General features: G+C 34.4%; 1 protein-coding gene across 15 annotated transcripts in view; it reads right to left on the bottom strand.

Moving 5' to 3' along the window:
- The window catches only part of DOCK9 (dedicator of cytokinesis 9), a 112,713-nt gene that overhangs the window by 35,165 nt on the left and 59,523 nt on the right, over window positions 1-18,025 (bottom strand). For all 15 annotated transcript variants that reach the window (XM_014873373.2, XM_088159848.1, XM_014873371.2 and 12 more), the window contains exons 10-29: window positions 15,540-15,614; window positions 15,306-15,446; window positions 14,730-14,930; window positions 14,477-14,599; window positions 12,004-12,086; window positions 11,448-11,570; window positions 9,648-9,727; window positions 9,376-9,563; window positions 9,188-9,253; window positions 8,557-8,649; window positions 8,184-8,307; window positions 7,686-7,807; window positions 6,249-6,335; window positions 5,555-5,644; window positions 4,182-4,297; window positions 3,981-4,050; window positions 3,716-3,841; window positions 3,516-3,587; window positions 1,139-1,285; window positions 385-468 (exon numbers count right to left, since the gene is read on the bottom strand). In XM_014873373.2, the coding sequence (XP_014728859.1) occupies window positions 385-468; window positions 1,139-1,285; window positions 3,516-3,587; window positions 3,716-3,841; window positions 3,981-4,050; window positions 4,182-4,297; window positions 5,555-5,644; window positions 6,249-6,335; window positions 7,686-7,807; window positions 8,184-8,307; window positions 8,557-8,649; window positions 9,188-9,253; window positions 9,376-9,563; window positions 9,648-9,727; window positions 11,448-11,570; window positions 12,004-12,086; window positions 14,477-14,599; window positions 14,730-14,930; window positions 15,306-15,446; window positions 15,540-15,614 (2,211 nt within the window). The remainder of the gene's footprint in view (window positions 1-384; window positions 469-1,138; window positions 1,286-3,515; window positions 3,588-3,715; window positions 3,842-3,980; window positions 4,051-4,181; window positions 4,298-5,554; window positions 5,645-6,248; window positions 6,336-7,685; window positions 7,808-8,183; window positions 8,308-8,556; window positions 8,650-9,187; window positions 9,254-9,375; window positions 9,564-9,647; window positions 9,728-11,447; window positions 11,571-12,003; window positions 12,087-14,476; window positions 14,600-14,729; window positions 14,931-15,305; window positions 15,447-15,539; window positions 15,615-18,025) is intronic.

Here is an 18,025-nt window from a genome sequence, read left to right on the forward strand (position 1 = left end):
TTGATGTAAGAAAAGTTTGGACACACAGCAAAAATTCTTTGGGTATCTGATACATGCTTTCCCCACACCAGTAAGTATAGCTTAAGATATTCAATATCAACTCTTCCAACTTCAGATTCCTTGCACTCATGCTTAAAATTTCTGCTTAGTGTTGCACCCTCACACCCCACAACTTCTGTGATTCACACACTCTAGGGGGGCAAAATTGCACCTGAAGGTGGGAATCAAAATAGGAAACAGTGGTTTGATGGAAAAAAATGCTCTATGACAGAGCAGGGGCTTCTAATGCAACCAGAACAGTCTGAAGACTTAATGCAGGACTTTATCCCCATGCATCAAGAAGTGACAACACTTAAAAATAGCTTGTTTAAAAACACCGAGTACCTTTGGATCTCCTGGGGCAAAGCAGCTGATGTAGTTATTGATTTGCTTGAAAACAAAGCCTCTATCCATAAAAGTGAAACATCTCTGGGGAGAACAAGTAAAACCAAGATAGAATTGATTTACTACTGTCTCTGCATTCAGTAATTATATTTCTGTATTTAATAAGTTTATTTTCCAAACACATTATTGACATTTCTGGTAGCAAACTAAATATATGTGTACATATATGAATACTAAATTTTCCCTTAAGAGTGCTGATCTTAAATTACAAATAAAAAACAGTCTGAAAAGAACTCTGTCTTAACAGAAATGAAAATGTCATGCCACTAGAATTTTTATCTATCATTTCAGTTCCCATCCTTTTTTCTCCCTAGTAGATATTATTGGCTGAAAAATGAAAGGCACTGAAAGTCTTTCCACATAAAATGCATGCAAATAAAGCATTACTGAAAACTTTTACAGGATTTGAAGGCAACCCAGATTATATTTTTAAAGGGAAAAAAAAAATCAAAATACATTTTGAATAAAATATAAATTCATTTCTTAAATCACCGAATTTCTGAATGGATGTCATCTTGATTACAGAAGATGCAAATTATACTTCAATGCATTTTAACATGGACATAAAATTATATGTTAAAGGATTCATGCATATTCAGCTTTATACAAGTTGGCTTTAAGATTCTGTGAAATCCATACAGAAGCAATATTATTGAAAGAATAACCACAGAGTCCAAACCTCTTGTGTACCTACTTTAATAAAGGCAGCCAGGCTATGGTTTGCATTTTTTGAGGCCTCTGGATTGTCTCTGTACTTCTGAGTGATGTGTGGCATTAGCATATTAACAACTGTTTCCACTGCATGATGAAAGGATGCTGAAAATCTCTGGTTTCTTAACAGCTAGAAATTAATTCAGATGTAATATTAAATATGGTTTATAACACTAGAGTATATCAGAAAATTTACTTTAGATAACATATAGATAACCTGACAGGAAGAGAGGAAACAGTTTTCAAACTTTCTCATTTTCTAGACTGAAGGGGGAGAAGGATTATTTGTTTAAAAGAAAATATTACAACATGCACTAGCATATACTACTGAAATTCATGCAGGGCAGTCTTTGATGACATTAACGACATGTATAAAAGCTTCTAAGTATAATGCATTAATATTTTTATATATTTCAATAAACAACACAAGCTTAAGACTAAGAGGGAATCTTAATTTTACCCATCTTCCTCTCCAAAGCAGACACCAGTTGGTTCACGTATACTAACTACATTATCAGACAGTTTTTTCTGCCTTGAAAAAACCCCATTTTTGCTGTTCTCTATCTATCTTGGTAATAACTGTTTTCACCATTGAGGAAATTGTCATCCATGCTTCTTTCTCTCTCCTACTCCTCAACAGCTTCAAAATCTCAGCTCTTCAGGCATGAGAATCTTATTCTCTGTGTTTTTAAGTTTCCACAATCAGAACTCTTTTCTCTTACTTTTTGGTAGTCTGACAATTAGCTTAAAAGATTTCCTCTTCATTCATAATTTCTTTCTTTCCACTCACCATCTATATTATTGATATCAATGAATTTGTACACTCTGACAAATATTGGTCAGTAAGCGCTCTTCAGCTTTTTGGCACTGCAGAGTCTCTTTTATTTCTCCACATCTTACAACCTTTACTAAAGATTCTGTCTTTTGTCTGAAGAGACTTAATGACATGTGGTGTGAGGCTGATGACATCGACAAAAATTGTTTCAATTGTACAGTCATTATGTCTTTTCTTTTAGAAAACTGAAATCAAAACATCCATGTGGTCTAAGTACTTTTATTTAAATAGTTTTTTTAACTACATTAAATGCAACATTCCTAGGCAGAAGAAGTCATTGTCAAGGCCCCGCATAAATCAATGATTAGATAATTTACTTCCTTTATGTTTGAATTGTGGTGCGAAACCTCCAGCTCTGGTTAAAAAAAAAATTAAAAATAGACATTTAGGCTGAAAAAGATCCCTTTATAAAGACAAACAGTACTCATGCATGAAATAACAAATAAGAACTAAAGATTGTGTTGGTGAGTATGCCAGTATCCTACAATGTCCTTGTAGCTCAACCTTTGTTGGACAGTAATTAACATAATTCTTGCTATAGAAATAATTTTGCTGCACATAGAAATGCATCTTTTTATCAGATATCATAAGCAGGAAATATCTGAGTTTATTTATTTATTACACATCTAGTAAGGGAATAAAAATCTAGCTAAATAATTTATATTTAAGGGGCTTGTAAATCAAGAAGCAATGCTCAAGGGTGACAATACTTGCAAACTGTAGCAAGTTTTGCACCTCTCTTTCACGTTACAGAGAAGGTGACAATGAGGTTAGTCGAACTGGGACTCAATCTTTACTGATCATATCACAGAGTATTAAGTGTAGAACTATAAAGCTTTTTACCTGATCATTGTACAATTATTTTTTCCCTCATGTACTTCAGACTCACAGTTGTATTCGAAATGCACAGTGAAAATAGTGATAATATCACAACAACCTGATATGCTACTCAGCTACTTGAAACTTTCAAGACTTGCTTCAATCCAAAAGTAAATAAACTAAAAAGTTGTCACCAATGCAAAAAACTCTGCTTACAGGCTAAGCTTGCAGAAAAATGCATTTCTAATGTTTTAGAATTCTCCTTCCGGCATAAGAAATAACACAAAATTAAATATTGATACTTCTTACTATATACAGACTGTAAATTTCATAACTCACTGTTCTCAGGGTCATTTAATATCAGTACTTCTCAGGAAAAAGCCCACATTTTTTGGACAGTGCTTACATCAAAGTCCACAGTGTTATCTACTGCTCAACTTCTTTGTTACACAAGAATCAGAAATTCCTAATTTCTGTCTGATGATTTACATAGACTGCTCTACTATATGGATTTTAAGGGTTTCTATTCTTTTATGTTAATATTGAATCCAGCCCTGTCATTTTTTCTATCTAATATTTCAAGTTATTTCTCCTGTTGCCTCTTTCTCTCCCTTTCTTTCTAATATGCAATAAGAAATATGTGACTGGAAAAAGAAGAGACCATATAAATCTTCCTTCAAATTTTTTTTTTCAAAAGTTGACATACCTTCACTTTAGAGTTTTCTATCAAATGTTGAGCCATTGACTTTATCAGAACTTCAAAGAAAAACCATGAATACTGCAGAGAAGAGAAAACATTCAGTAATTGCCACATGCTTTCAACAACTATATCAATACACTTAGCTCGTGTTCTTCAGTTATGACTAGATAAGAACATACAGTAAAAAACAACAGTTCAACACATACCTTAAGCAGCTTGTTGCTTGTAAGAAAGTCAGCAGATGGCTTTAAAATTGTTGTCATTGACTTTGTCAACTCTTCATGTACTGTTTTATATTCAGAAGCAACATAGGGCTCTGCTTTATATGCATACTTGGGGAGAAAAAACAGAATTAAATATGAAATTATGGCATAATAAAAAAGAATTGAAATTAAACAGATGCAACTGAATTTAAATATATTCGTTCTTAGGGAAATAAAAAAGGGAAATATTCAATTTACTTTTACCTACCTTCACATAAGATCTCAGGTAGCTATCCAAGCCTTCTTCATGACACTGAGCAACAATATGGATAATAACCCTAAACAGAAGTCAGAAAACAAGTAAACCTATAAAGAAAGCTGTGATTGCAACAGCAAAAATGCTACTCCGAGATTTATGTGATAACCCAGTCATCACATAGACTCCAATGAACCTCTTAAAATTCTTTACCTTGTCACGTTGACTGCAACTTCCTCTTGAGTTGCTCTGGTGAGAACTCTGAACAACTGGTTTAGAACAGTTGGCAGGAAAGCTATCATCACATGGCCTTCCATAGCATGAAGGCTCTAAAAAAGAGTAGTAATACTGTCACTCCTGTGAATCAACAGCATTTAAATCACAAATTCTGAAACCATAAAATTTATTGCAAGTCTTTTTCCAAAAATACAAGATGCTTGCACCATTTGATGTTTAATACCAAAAATATGGCATAGAAAGCAATTGAGGATATTTTCCAATATAAATATTTAGTAAATGTTTTCTACAGGAAAATAAATTAGGGATATAAGTTAAGTGTTATTAAGAGCATTTTAGAAGTATTTATCTGTACTTTTCCACTGAATTGCACTCTAGGTAATGATTCAGTGAAAAGTCTGTCCATGTGCCCAAAGGCACTCAGACTGACACTGGTATATTTCGGGATTTCATCCACCAATGCAGACGTTTAGCAAACAGAAGTTCTACAAAACCATGAACATTTCTTACCAGTACTAAGTGCAATACCAGTTATACCAGTTACAGCTAAACAATAAACTAGCAACCATGATAAAACCCAGGATGAACTAAAATCCCTTACTACTTAATGGAAATTGGAGACAGTGAATTATTAATTTCTTGCTGATATGCCTTTGCATTCCAACACGTGCAAAAGATCCTACAGACATAACCACCCTAACAGAAAAGGCAGTGTATGAAATTATTCCTACAGAGTATTATGCTACAAAATTCCCTGGAATTAAAGGGAATTTGACAAAAAGAATATATTTGCTGAACTTGCAAGCAGAGAATACATGTCAAACATTTCCACTTAGCATTAAGTATTAAGCAGCTGTCTTATCTCTGTTTGCCTGTACATCCACTCTATTCAGGACATAAAATGGACTTTCTTCCTTTTCTTCAGAAAAACTGAAGTGAAAAACATGCACTCTATTGATCTAATCGTGAAAGGGAACTAAAGACATGACGATGATGACCTTCTAAGCAAAATTTTAGAAAAATCAAGAGTTGTGATTCCTCAGAATTTCCATACAGAGTTAAATTTGATTAGTTCGACAAACTAAGCCATAAATGTTTTGAAATTACCACTCATGAGGCTGACCAACAGTGTCTTATTATTTCTTTGTGGTTTCCTCTTACACTGCAATTGTAAATTTATTTAAGGTAGAAAGTATCTTCATGGGTTTTCTCCACAGCATATTCCATTAATATGAGTCACAGTACTAATTCTCACACTGAAAAATGAGACCTATAAAATGTCTGAAGATCCAAGGCTTTGCAAAAGCATAAATGAGTTATATAATTTGTTTTTCACTGCCATTTCATACCTTAAGATATTTTACAAGATCAGTTCCTAGTGCACGAGCTCCGGACTCTGTTTTCTGACAGTACTGAAAAAAATTATGCAAGTGCTGGTCCTGTCAAAGACAAAAGGAACAACAAATTAAACAATATCTAACATTACCATCTATAATCCATTAAAAATACTTTCATGTATAAATACATATATTTGTCCATAGATTCAATTTTCAAAAATAATAGTTGAACTGCACTATTCTGAAGACTTATTAAGGCTTATATTTTAAATGAAATTTCGAGTGTTTTTTGAATATCCATTATACAAAATGCTATCTGTATTTGCTTCCTACTGATATGCAGAAAATAGCATACTTAATTATCCCAGACAATCACAATATGTTTCCTATGAAAAGGTCTAACAGGACTCATTGCTTTGCAGACGTGCCAGTAAACAACTTTTAGACAACTATGACCTTTCATCTAACTGGAAAATTCAGACTGGAATGGATGACAGGAGACAAAAGGCTCATGTTTTGAATAGCTTCCATTTAAGATCTTCTGTTTTTCACATCTGATGTAGAAGAAAGAGACCATGAGAAAAGCCCAAGAGACAAAAAAGAGATGAGCATACTGAATTTAAGAATTCCCATCTATTGTCCATGCATACTATAAACATACATAATTCCTAAAAAGTTCTCTAATTAAATTTGTTTTATAACTCACCTGTGTATACACAGTTGATACCAGATGAGTGGATATTTTTAACAGTTGTTTGCCTCCATCTACCCATTTAATTTCAGGACCAGAATGCTGCACACACACAAGGGGGAAAAAGTAAAACAATGTAGCAGTATATTAAAGTGAAACACTTAACAGTACCATTAACAAGACTTCTTTCAAAAAGAAAAAAACGGGTTGAAGAAATGCAGTGTGCAATGAATAAAGTCATAAAAAAAGCAAAATTATGCAGGCAATATTTCCAAAAGCATTTATGAAGCTTAAAATGTTTTTTACAAGTCTCACAGTATTTTCCTTGATGGCTAACAAAATTGATTCTCTGCAAGTCACAGATTTTATCTTTCCCCTACAACTCTGCAAAGAAACTTCTGACTAGAGAGAAATATTTACTAGTTTTCTCAGAAAAATAACACAAGGATTTCCACAGATACTCACAAGGTTTAAAACTTAACCTATGTCACTGATACACAGCAGCCAGTCCTTCCTTCTCATCCCATTTCCAAAGCACTGAGAATGAGAATGCTGACCCTGACAGCCAGTTAGGGAGAGATTTTATTGCTAAATCTACAACTAGTCATATTGGTCCTAACCTTCTACCCATGGGCATGAGCAGAGACAAACAGCAGAGGCATAAAGAATACACCTACAACGTGAGAAGATGAAAGATGTGAAGGAGATGATGACTGGAAAGCTTACAGCAGAGTTTTAAAAACACCAGGTGGTAGAACAGGAGGAGAGCAGCACCTCTTGCTGTTAATTTTAGGTCTCTTCCTCCAAAATTAGTCAATTTTGTCTCTGCATTTCAATCTCTTTGTCAAATTCCCTATCACATTTTAGTTTTGTATCCTCCTTGGTATGATTTTTATTACTACAATTATGCAAGCTTTCTGCTTTGAAAAATACAACCATAAATTTTACTTGTGAAGTATAGAGATCACAAAAATCAAGATGTGAGAATAAGACTTGTTCAGGAATAAAGGACTTACTGAAAGGAGACAGCATGAAATGCTAAAAAAAATTTAGTAAAGGACTTCAGATTATTTGCATACCTTCATAAACCCAAAATAATTTTAAATGTTTAAAAATTACTGTAACTTCTAGTTAATTATTACCATCGAAAATGAAAATTAAGCATTTCTTAATTATATGAGCTAAATAACAACAGAAGTAAGTATGTAACAACTTAACTTTCTGACTTTTACAAGAATTTGACTCAACCTGACCTAATATTATTTTTTTGTCTCCCATGTATCTTTGGGTTTGTCTAAGTCAGACAAGCATTCCATTTCAACTATTAAAGAAAATAAATTCTGCTAGAAAATTACTTCAATCTTATCAGCAGACTGGGGAATTACAACCAAATCTTTTCTCCACAATGTTTGGGTTCTTTTTTGAAGATTGGAGTAATTTTCTACAACATACCTTTCCAACACCCACTTCTTGATAACTCAGATAGCCTGATGGAAGATTTGCTGACACTGGGATTTGTTGCTCATTGGTGACCACTCTTCCATCTTTTATCAAAGGAAGCCATGAATACCCAACTACAGAATATGAAAGGCAAGTAATTTTAAATATTATGAAACTTCACATTCAACAAAAGTCTTACCAAATAATTCTGACATGTAATTCATAAAATAGAAAATGTTACTGTAAAGGCCAAATTATCTGAACTCAAACAACTAAAAAATATTGAAAGTACAAAGTAATCATCACTGATTTTGAAAAACACTGTACATTTGACGGACACTCTGAACCAAAATTTGAAACATTTAAATTAGAAGAAATATTTTATTAAATCTTTCAGTCAGTACTATGTAATTAGCATTATATGGATAACAAAAATGATGGGTTACCAGTTAAGCATACTTCAGAAAAATTCCCTAGTAATTACTGAAAGTAAAGCACTAGTGGACAAACCTTGTGTTTCAACAACATCTTTCTTCTTTGTACTTCCTTTGCTTGAATTATCACAGCTGACATGGTAGAAGGTGAACAACAAATGGTGCTTTTCATGTAACTGAGTGGGCAATTCTATTTTAATCTGAAAGGCAAAGAAATCTCTGTAGAAATTTTCAGCTAGAGCACTGATATGTGTTACTGGTTTTGTATTTGAAAAGTAATTCCACGTTGTATGTTATTTGAAGCTAGACCACAAATCAGACAAAACTTTTTTAAAGTCCTTAGAAAGGTGACCTGATTTAACTGAGAAATTTGCATTCTTCTAATATTTTCTTAGAAAAATTTACATAATACCTGACCTGGTAAAAGTTTCCTCAGAAAGGCAGCTTACCTCATCATAAAACTCTGGATTTTGATGGTGATGCAGAACAGCAGCAAATGCACTTCTAGTAAATACTGGTCCACCAGGCCTACCATAGATACACTAAGAATAGACAAAAGGAAAAAAGAACAAAAAGACCCTGTGATCCTTTTTTACTCTCAGCTTAGAATGTCTCACTCAAAATTTGAAATATTTTAACTTGTATTCAACTTGGTTTCTTTACATGATGTTTAGTCTGCCTGCTGTGCAGTAAAGCTGACACTATGATTTCACTTCAGGATGTCTCTACATTTCTCTACATCTGTTCTTCCAGGCACCTTTTATACACTGTGATAGCTCATAAAATGGAGCTTGGCTCTGCAGTTGATAGAAATCTCTAATGTTTTAACTTACTGGGGAGCAGGAATAAGCTACCCTTGTTTGCAACAAGTTTATTCCTGAAATTTTAGTAAAAAAAAATATTAAAGACGTGAAATGCTCTGAGGACTCTTTAGAAATCTCTTTTATCAGAAACAAGCAAGCCATCCAGAAGTTACTCTCAAGCCATCATCCAAAACTAGGTCAATTAATCCAGTACTACTGTTACTTAGCTAACTGCTCACTATTTGCTTCTATCAGCCACAAAAATGAAAAGACTGACCTTCAAAGGCAAAGAATCCTCTTCATCAGAATCCTTGAACTCAACACACACTGCAATATTTCTAGCCTACAGCAGCAGTGAAAAACATAAACCCAAGCAATTAATCCTAAGGATCATCACAGAAATAAATATGTAAACAATCTTAACTAAACCTGAGAGAGAAGGTGGTACAGGTTTCCTCTACTCACCTTTGCAAAAGACTTTTGACTGTCATATTTTAAGTGCTTTGGATACACATAAAGATGATTGTTGTAGATGGTAAAAGGCTGAGTGCATTTTGGTATACAGGGAACAAACTCTTCTATTTCAAATGCTGTGAGGGTCTTGGTACTGTTTTCAAACTGTTTCATGGGAATATATGATGAGTTAACATAATCTGAAAATACATTGAAAAAAACAAATAAAGAACTGAAGAGGAAGAAGCCTGAATGTCCATGTAACGGTGTTTGTTAATACTTACTTGGAAAATCTGGTGACACATTGTCAATTGTAACATCCAGATTTCCTAAAATAACAGGAAGTTTGGCCATCTTTTCAGGTCTATAGGAAGGAAAAAAGAAAAAAATGCCCTCAAAGTCAGGCTAAATGCAAATCAGATGCCAGTAAAAAAAAAGATAATAGGAAACAGAGGCAAAAGTAATATCCTGAAATAGGAGTATGAGAGGAAAGGTGGTTTGAGGGTGCATGACTGATCTGGTCTTGCTTTTTGCCTAGATAACAGTTTTCTTTTCCTTTAAATTCTCAGGGAAAAAAACGAACAACAAAATACTTGACACACAAGTGTGTCAGAGGTCACGGAAAAGCATGACATTTTCTTTCTTTAAATCAAAATGAAACACTTTGTCAAAGGCGAGTTGTGCCATGTAATAACTCACTATCATTTACAGCAAAGAAGGAATTTCTAAGTTTGTTTTATACATCAGTGGCCAGTGATAAGCATTCATGGTAGTAGGACAAACCAGGGTGAAGAGAAATCAGCAAGTTTCTATCTCCTCCTTTTTCTAGACTAACAATTCACCCTGCAAAACCCACCAACTATAGATGTTACGGTGTAGCTATTCCAAAAAACATGAAGTGCAAGTATTTTCCATGCCAAAACCATGCAGAACCCTTTATTAGTAAAGACAGTCAGCAACACGATTTTTTAAAATTATTGCACAGCAAGTAGATGCAAAGTTTTCCCAAAAAGAATTCCATGCTGTGAAGCAAACTTCTGGCTGGAGTTGGGATTCTAATTCCAATAGATATGCCTTAGACATTAGAAGCCCTTTCTTGTTGTAATTGCTGTGAAATACTATACATGGTTCCACAAACAGGATGCTGAAATAACCAAAAGCACTTCCTTAACTCCCAAAGTAGTGTGGCAGCCTAATTTACTGTGTGTTTCAATTCCAGTCATAGTCTTTATGGCAAGGAGTATCAGTATATTGAGCAATTGCTACGTCAAGATCAACGAATCCTTCAGCCACTTGCTAGAAGTGAACATAAATATCTGTAACAAACCTCATCTCCTTATCAGATTTGCTAAGCAAGAAGAAAGAAACTACAGCCTGTGCCTTTTGTGCTTAGTGATTGTTCAAGTTAATACCACTCCTGCTAACTGTGCTGTAACAGAAGTGGAAACTTCTTCACAAAGCAGCAGAGATTGCGCTATTATTTTACATCCTGTTCAATAAGAGGATGAACAACTCCATGAACATGGTCATCTGTCAGTAATATACTCATAAGCATTGCACACAAACTGATGAAGTCTTTAAGAATACATTGGAAAAAAAGATAACCAATGTTCTATTATTTAGGTATCCTGAGACACACACATTCCCAGGGAAGGTAAACTGGAGACTTTGCTTGAATCCCTTTCCCTAAGAGCCAGCATCCCCTGTCCAAGGTCAGGGAACAGATGATTTATGCACATACTTGTTTCCTTTGAGAAACAGAAGAACATATTGTGCAAACATAACTCCTAGCACAGAGATAGTTCAGGATATGATGCTGACTGCATGTTACATGTGGGATTATACTTCAGTCCTGCTTGTAGCCCCCAAACGCTGTAAAAGAAAGATCTGTAGCTTGTTTGAATGCCTTAGTTATATTTATACAGATTCTATATTTGATGTGAAAGACATGTATACATACGTACATCAAAATATTAGACATTCCAGTTCAAGACCATAACAAAATATGAGGTGACTTAGGGTTAGGAGAGAGGGGTTTTAGGTTGGTTTGTTTCTCTTTTTTCAAGTGAAGGAATCAGACTTACTTCCTGAAATCTGCTAACAATTTCAACATGTCTTCATTTGAGAGTTTATTACTGTCTTGTCTGAAGAGAGCAGAAAATCTTGCATTTTTGTCTAGGGTTCCTGAGGCATCTTTAAACAATGTCCTGAAAGTAAAAATCTTGCTTTAGCTGAGTTTATGAAAGTATTGAAATTCATTTCAGGAAAATTTTTTATTACAAATCAGAATATACTGCACCATCCTTCATTAATATTCATTAAGCATTAAATAGTCTTGTCACTGAGTTTAACATATAAATAGCTCAGTCTAACAAATAAGTGAACCATTTCATCCTTAATAACAAAAATTGACAACAGAAAACAGCTGGCAATATCAACAGTTTGAATAATAATGTAATGAATGTTTATAACTTTTTTCCTTTTACAGAGCTGAAGTGCAAGTTTGCTGGAAATCTTTGGTTAATTGAAAACAAAACAATAAATAATTTAAATAGCACGTTAAGTTTTACAAGAAGGGAGATGCAAAAAAACATGTTAGAAAACAGGGAAAAAATACAGATTTACAAGATCTGTCCTCACCTAGCTGCCCAGGCAAAAGGCATCCTGTATTGACCTAATCTCTGGCATGCCTGCTTAGCATTCTTCAAAACTTTTTGTGCAACCTACAGGGGACATAAGAAATAGCCATATTTGAAAAGCAACATTTTTCTGAACTGTTAGTATAGAAGAAAAAACCCACATATTTACATTGATATGAATTGGAAAATCTTCTTTAGAAGATTATAGATTAATCCTAAGTATGTGAGGGAAAAGACAATTGATAATGCCTCTTAACTATTCATTTCAGGTTAAGCACAGCCTGCTGATTTCACAACATTTCGTGGGTGAAAACAGACCCATCTACACTTCTGATAAGAAATACGTAATTCAGCATGAGAAATATTATTATATACAGAATATAGATGGAAAGCTAGAGCAAGATTAAACTGTTTTTTAAAACAAAATTCCGACTCCAAAAAAAACCCCAACGTTTCCCCTCTCACTTGCTCCCCCACCTATATCCACCACTCACCCTGTGTACCAGAACACATTCCTGTAGAATAAGTAGCACAATACTCTGCAAGGCTTGTACTACAAATACACACAGACTATGGGGAAGAGTTGTATGAACATCACATGGACAGGCCTATGTTTGGACATTGCAACATTGTTCTCATTAAAAGTTTAAATTCTTGATTTTGTTAACTTTTAAATAAACAAAAATATATATTCCATTATACAGAACCAAGACATACAACAATCAGAGCTAGAAACCCACTGGTTTGAGATGTTCAACACTGAGCTGAACCACGTAGGCTTCTCTTTTCCAGAAATAAGCTTTTTCCATGTATACACACAGAGCAAAGCTCTTTGCCAGAGGCAAAACCACCTACAGAGTAAAACTTCCTGAATATTATCCATGATCTGTGCTGTTGATATTATAAAGAGCTGATTCTATTACAGTACTTGAGAGAGCTCTCCATTACCCTTTCCTGTAAAAAGGGGGAAATAACACTCAGAAGCAGAAAGCCTTGGTAAGTAATGATCATTAAATCACTGTATTCAACATTTAAGGGGAGAAAAAGCGATTTTTTTCTTTCTTTTGCTATAGAATTTGCTGCTTCCATTTTCCCTTTTTCTTGTCCAGAGTAGGAATTTTGCAGGGAACTGGAACTTGCTCCCTACACTGACCCACGTGGAGGCCTATATAGCTTGTACTGTTCTATTTTGTTTTAGATTAATCCAGTGTAGTCCCTGAGAAAAAGAACAGAAGAAAAATTCTAACTAAGCGTTCACTTGTATAAAATGATAAGCGATTGACTGCCAGAAAATGTAAGTTAATATAACCATGGGCATTCCTACTGTCTACTCCCATACACAGGGCAACTAAAAGTCCAGAACTCAGCATCAAATGTGGGAACACCTGGGCTTACTTAAACTCCCCACATAGCTCAGGCCCAAGGACACCAAAATCACCTACACTCACTCCAGGTTTATTTTAACTCAGTAACAGTCAACATCAAAACCAGACTCCTAAAATACAAAGCCGCTGTTTTCCAACAATAGCTGGGGCAAAGAAAAATAACTTGCATGTTCCTGGAAAAACAAATCAGTAGGCTGATCTATATTAAGACCAAGTGAAAAATACATGGTTTTTTTACATGCAGCTTAGTCAGCATCAAATTTGTAGGGAAGAACACTGTTGCCCTGCAGACTGAAAGTTCAGTTTCTTCTTAGCTGAAAACAGGCAGAAAGTCAACAGTAGCCAACACTGCTTACAAAAACACTTTTCTCTTGTATACTGGTTTGGCTATTTAAGCATAACTGCAAACCAAAAAAAATGAACCTCTGCTTCTTCACTGACAAATGGGAAGTAGCAACTAACAAAACTTTTTGTAGATATGTTTCAGAGAACATTAAAATGTGATGCTATCCTTGATTCCTGGAAACTTAAGATTTTCCAGTGGATTATTTCCAGAAGTGATTTGGGATTCTGTCAAATCTGCAAAGCATTTTGTACATAAAACCAGAAGCTTAATTATTTCAATGGTTCTGGAGGGAAAAAATCAGCAAGAGTGCAGATAAAGTTACAGTAAACTATTGTCACTAGAAAGTGAGGCAAAGAATATGCCAACTATGTTACACTAAGTAAGATGCATTAACTAAGAGAGACATCCAGTTATGATCAATATTTAATATTTCACTGTTCAGCAATTTTCAACTCAACTTGCACACTGAAGTCCAATATTCTTTTGTCAAAACAGTTTACTTAAAGACATTCTAAAATTTACATTGTCACAATTATAAAAAGTGAAATAAATATTTCCAATAAAATGTTCTTTTGCCTAGAATGTAATAATAGTTACTAGAAATAACTACAACTTACTAAATCTAATTATCTAGGTACACAATTTTACTATAAAATAACTAAGATTTTGATTTATAGTTATTAATTTGAAATCAATCTGGTTTGCCTCAGCATTTTTTCATGCCACAGAAGAAAATAACATACCTTTGACGAATCTGAACTTTTCATATATGGTTCAGCACAATGTGTAATACTTCCCTGTAATACCTTTTCTATTCTAGCCACAAGGAAAATGTCAGTATGAGGACATGTGACTGAGAATATTCCCTAGAAATAAAACAAGAGATAAATATAGAAGGAAAATGCACATTTTACATCACAAAACAGAAAGCAAATGAAATCATGTAGGAAACCTGTACCCAAAATCCTATTAGTTCTTCAGGTTCCTAGTTCTTACCTGCTTTGGATATTGCAAGACAGTTTCATGAATATCCTGAATTCTGTGTAAGCTATCCCCACTGCCATTCACCATTTGTTGAGATGCACTGGACAGCATTTGCCTTACTGAGGCATGGTTCAAATCAACATGGAAATCTGCTGAAATCTTCCTGTTGTTTTTAATATCAAATAGTGACAGTGTGACAAAGAAAGGTTCTACCTAGATATTAAAAAAAAAATAATAAATAAAAGCATCAAGTGTCAGTGCTGGCATCTAGATCACTGTAAAAATGTGTATGAAAAAAAGGATAAGCAGTATTTTCATGAAAATGTATGGCCATCACCCTAGGCATTACTGACAACACGTAAAAGACAGCAAAAGAAAAATTTCTCTCTCCACCACCCAGCAAAAATATTAGCAGCAAAGTTAGTTTTTGTATGACTTAGGCTTTCATTTTGATTTAAGAGAGTAAAAATCCCCACAATATAAATTTCTCTACCACAGCAAGGAATCCCTGCCATTAAGGATAATGCCAATCAAACATTAGGACATTCATTTCCAAATTAATAAAATGTAATTAGATTAATTATTTACATTTGTTGTTGGTCCTTCTTCATTTTCTGCAACGCAGCTTTGCAAATTAAAAGATAAATCATTACACCTTACAAGAATTTTTTTTCCAAATTTCTCTTCAAATGGCTTCACTTCTGGTTCAATACTAGAAAAGTCAAGTTTCTTTAAAAAGAGAAAAGAAAAATTAAGTTAAGTTTGCTTTCATCTCAAAAGGATCAACATAAAATACCCCTGCTTCCTTGTAAGAAGTCTAACCTGTGCATCTGGATCCAAGGCAAAAAGTTTAACTCTGCTTTCAGTTTTCAGCTTGATTTCTGCTTCTCTGGTACTCTGTTAGAAATAAGAAAAGAAGTCTTGGTATCACACTATTAAAGTGGGCTTTAATTTCATGCCTTTTTCTGTGATGTTCAAAGCTTCACACATTTTTGATTCATGCATTCATTTCTCCCTTACTGAGCTTTGCACCTCCTTAGTTTACACTGATCAAACATGACTAAGCACAAAGTGAGAGCCTCTTCTCCTAATGCTTTTTCCAGCCCTAGAAGTATAAAACCTTACATCAGTGACAAGATCATGGGAAGTACACTTCAGTGTAATTTATATATCTGCCTCCTTAAACAATAACTTTCATAATCCTATTTTATTTAAATAAAAACACATAGTATGACTGTTGGTTAAAGCTCAGAGCTATCCTGACGCCGTAAGATTGCTGAGGAAACAACAGATCACCTAAATTAAGAAACACGATCATAGCTCACTTTCTTTTTTCTTTTTCTTGGTTGCTTTTTGATTTTTTTAAACTTTTCTTGAGCTCTACTGCCAAAGAAGTGGTTTTCCTGTGGGAGAAAACCCAGAAACTTCCAAAGGGTAAACCACTCACATTTAAAAGTTTCTTTACAGGGTTCACTGTTACACTGCCAGGGATTTGTGCATACCTATCTATTAACAGTAAAACAAAAGTGAAGTGGAACAAAATAGAATGTGAAAACTGATGGCATACATAGGTTAATTTTGTTTAAAAAAAGTATTATTTGAAGAGCATCCTATGATATTTAAAGTCACAGGACATGAAAAATGAACAGATGCTTGCACCAAAATTACCCATGCAGGAGAAATGCCATTCTTAAAGTAGCAGCTGGCTAAACAAGGATACAAAATATTACATTACAGGCAGGTGTTTCTTTTTGGATCAGCCTGTATGGGTTAAAAGAAGTTACAAATGCTCATCACTGACCATCAGGAGGAAGTGATCTACTGTCTACATCTGCTTTGCTGGAGACTGAAGCAACTGCTACTATGTCTCAAGAGAAAGAAAAAAAATAAAACAAAAGAACAATCTCTAAGAGCTCATAATCCTATTTTTAGGTTGATAACAGGAATTAAAAAAAGAATTTGGCTTAAAGGATGTATTACAAAAGAGAAACTTCTGAGGTGCTATTTTGAATACAAATGTTCCAATAGTTTTCATTTACTTTACTTTGTTAACTGCAACACAAAAAGAAGAAAAGAGGAGAGTTGCTGTGAAAGAGACGACCCAGATACTCAATACCAGAAGAGTACTTGCAGAATTAGCTTGTTGAACAATAGGTGTAATTGAGAAATACAAGAAATGTGAAAAAGTTTAAGGATGGCACGAAATTTGTATGCATGGTTTGTAAAGGTAATATTTAGTGGCAAGAACTGAGGATGAAGATGACCTAGCCATAGGAGCTAGACAGAAACTGCTTCAGCTAAAGCAACTTGAATAGTTCTAGATCCTTTAGTGTTTTGTGCATGAAGACCAGATGATTATATGCATTTCTGAGTGACAGACTAGGGGCAGTTGTCAGAACTCAAGAACTGAAAATGCATGTTACCATGAATCCTGTCTATAGCACAGCCGTGGCTCTGTGATTTTATTTCCTCATCTGTAAAACTGAGACAATGTTTTCACACCTCAAGGTACTCTGGGACCAGTAACAGTTCAGGAAGTGCCAGGGCACACTGATCATGACAGTCACAGCTATTTCAGAGGTCTAATTTATTTTAAGATTAATAAAAACAACTAAAACAAACAACCCCGACCAACCACAAAAAAACCCAAAAAACCAAACTACCACAAAATCCCCTCATTCACTCTTAGTAGTTAAATTACAGATAAATGGAACATGAAATAGGTAGGAAAGACTTATTGAGATAGATGTGTGCATATCTGTACACTGAAGTGCAAAATACCATCTTAGTTAGTTTATGTTATAAACTAATAGGTATTGATAGAAAAATGAAGGCTTGGAGATGTATGGACCCACAAGGGTTAAAGCCTTCCTAGGAAGTCTGTTTTTTCCCCTTCTGTCAGGTGCTCTGCAATCACCCCTGAAGGAATTTCTCTCTCCTCATAAGGATATGAGGTCAGCTATTGTGAAATTCTCCTTCTAGAACCAAAAAATATAATAGAGCAGCTACAAACTTCTAAAGGAAAGCTCAATGCCCTGCAAGGCTTCCACTGGGGAAAAAAGAACTAAATCCAAACAACAGCTGAAAAGACAAGGCAAGAAAGAATAAAGGACAAAAGAAGTCCTCCAAACAAGCACCAATTATGTAAAGCAATCAAGTTAAGACACAAAGAGTAATGTAAATGGGCAGTTTTCCCTGTAATTTTCCTCAGGAAAAAAAAGGCTAGGAAAATACACTAGAGCAAATTATTCTGAAAGGCAGTGTTTAGTAAGGGTGAATTAGATGGGGAAATTAAAAAAAAATTATTT

The sequence above is a fragment of the Sturnus vulgaris genome, chromosome 2, assembly GCF_052056855.1.
Source record: "Sturnus vulgaris isolate bStuVul1 chromosome 2, bStuVul1.hap1, whole genome shotgun sequence".
Lineage (NCBI taxonomy): Eukaryota > Metazoa > Chordata > Aves > Passeriformes > Sturnidae > Sturnus > Sturnus vulgaris.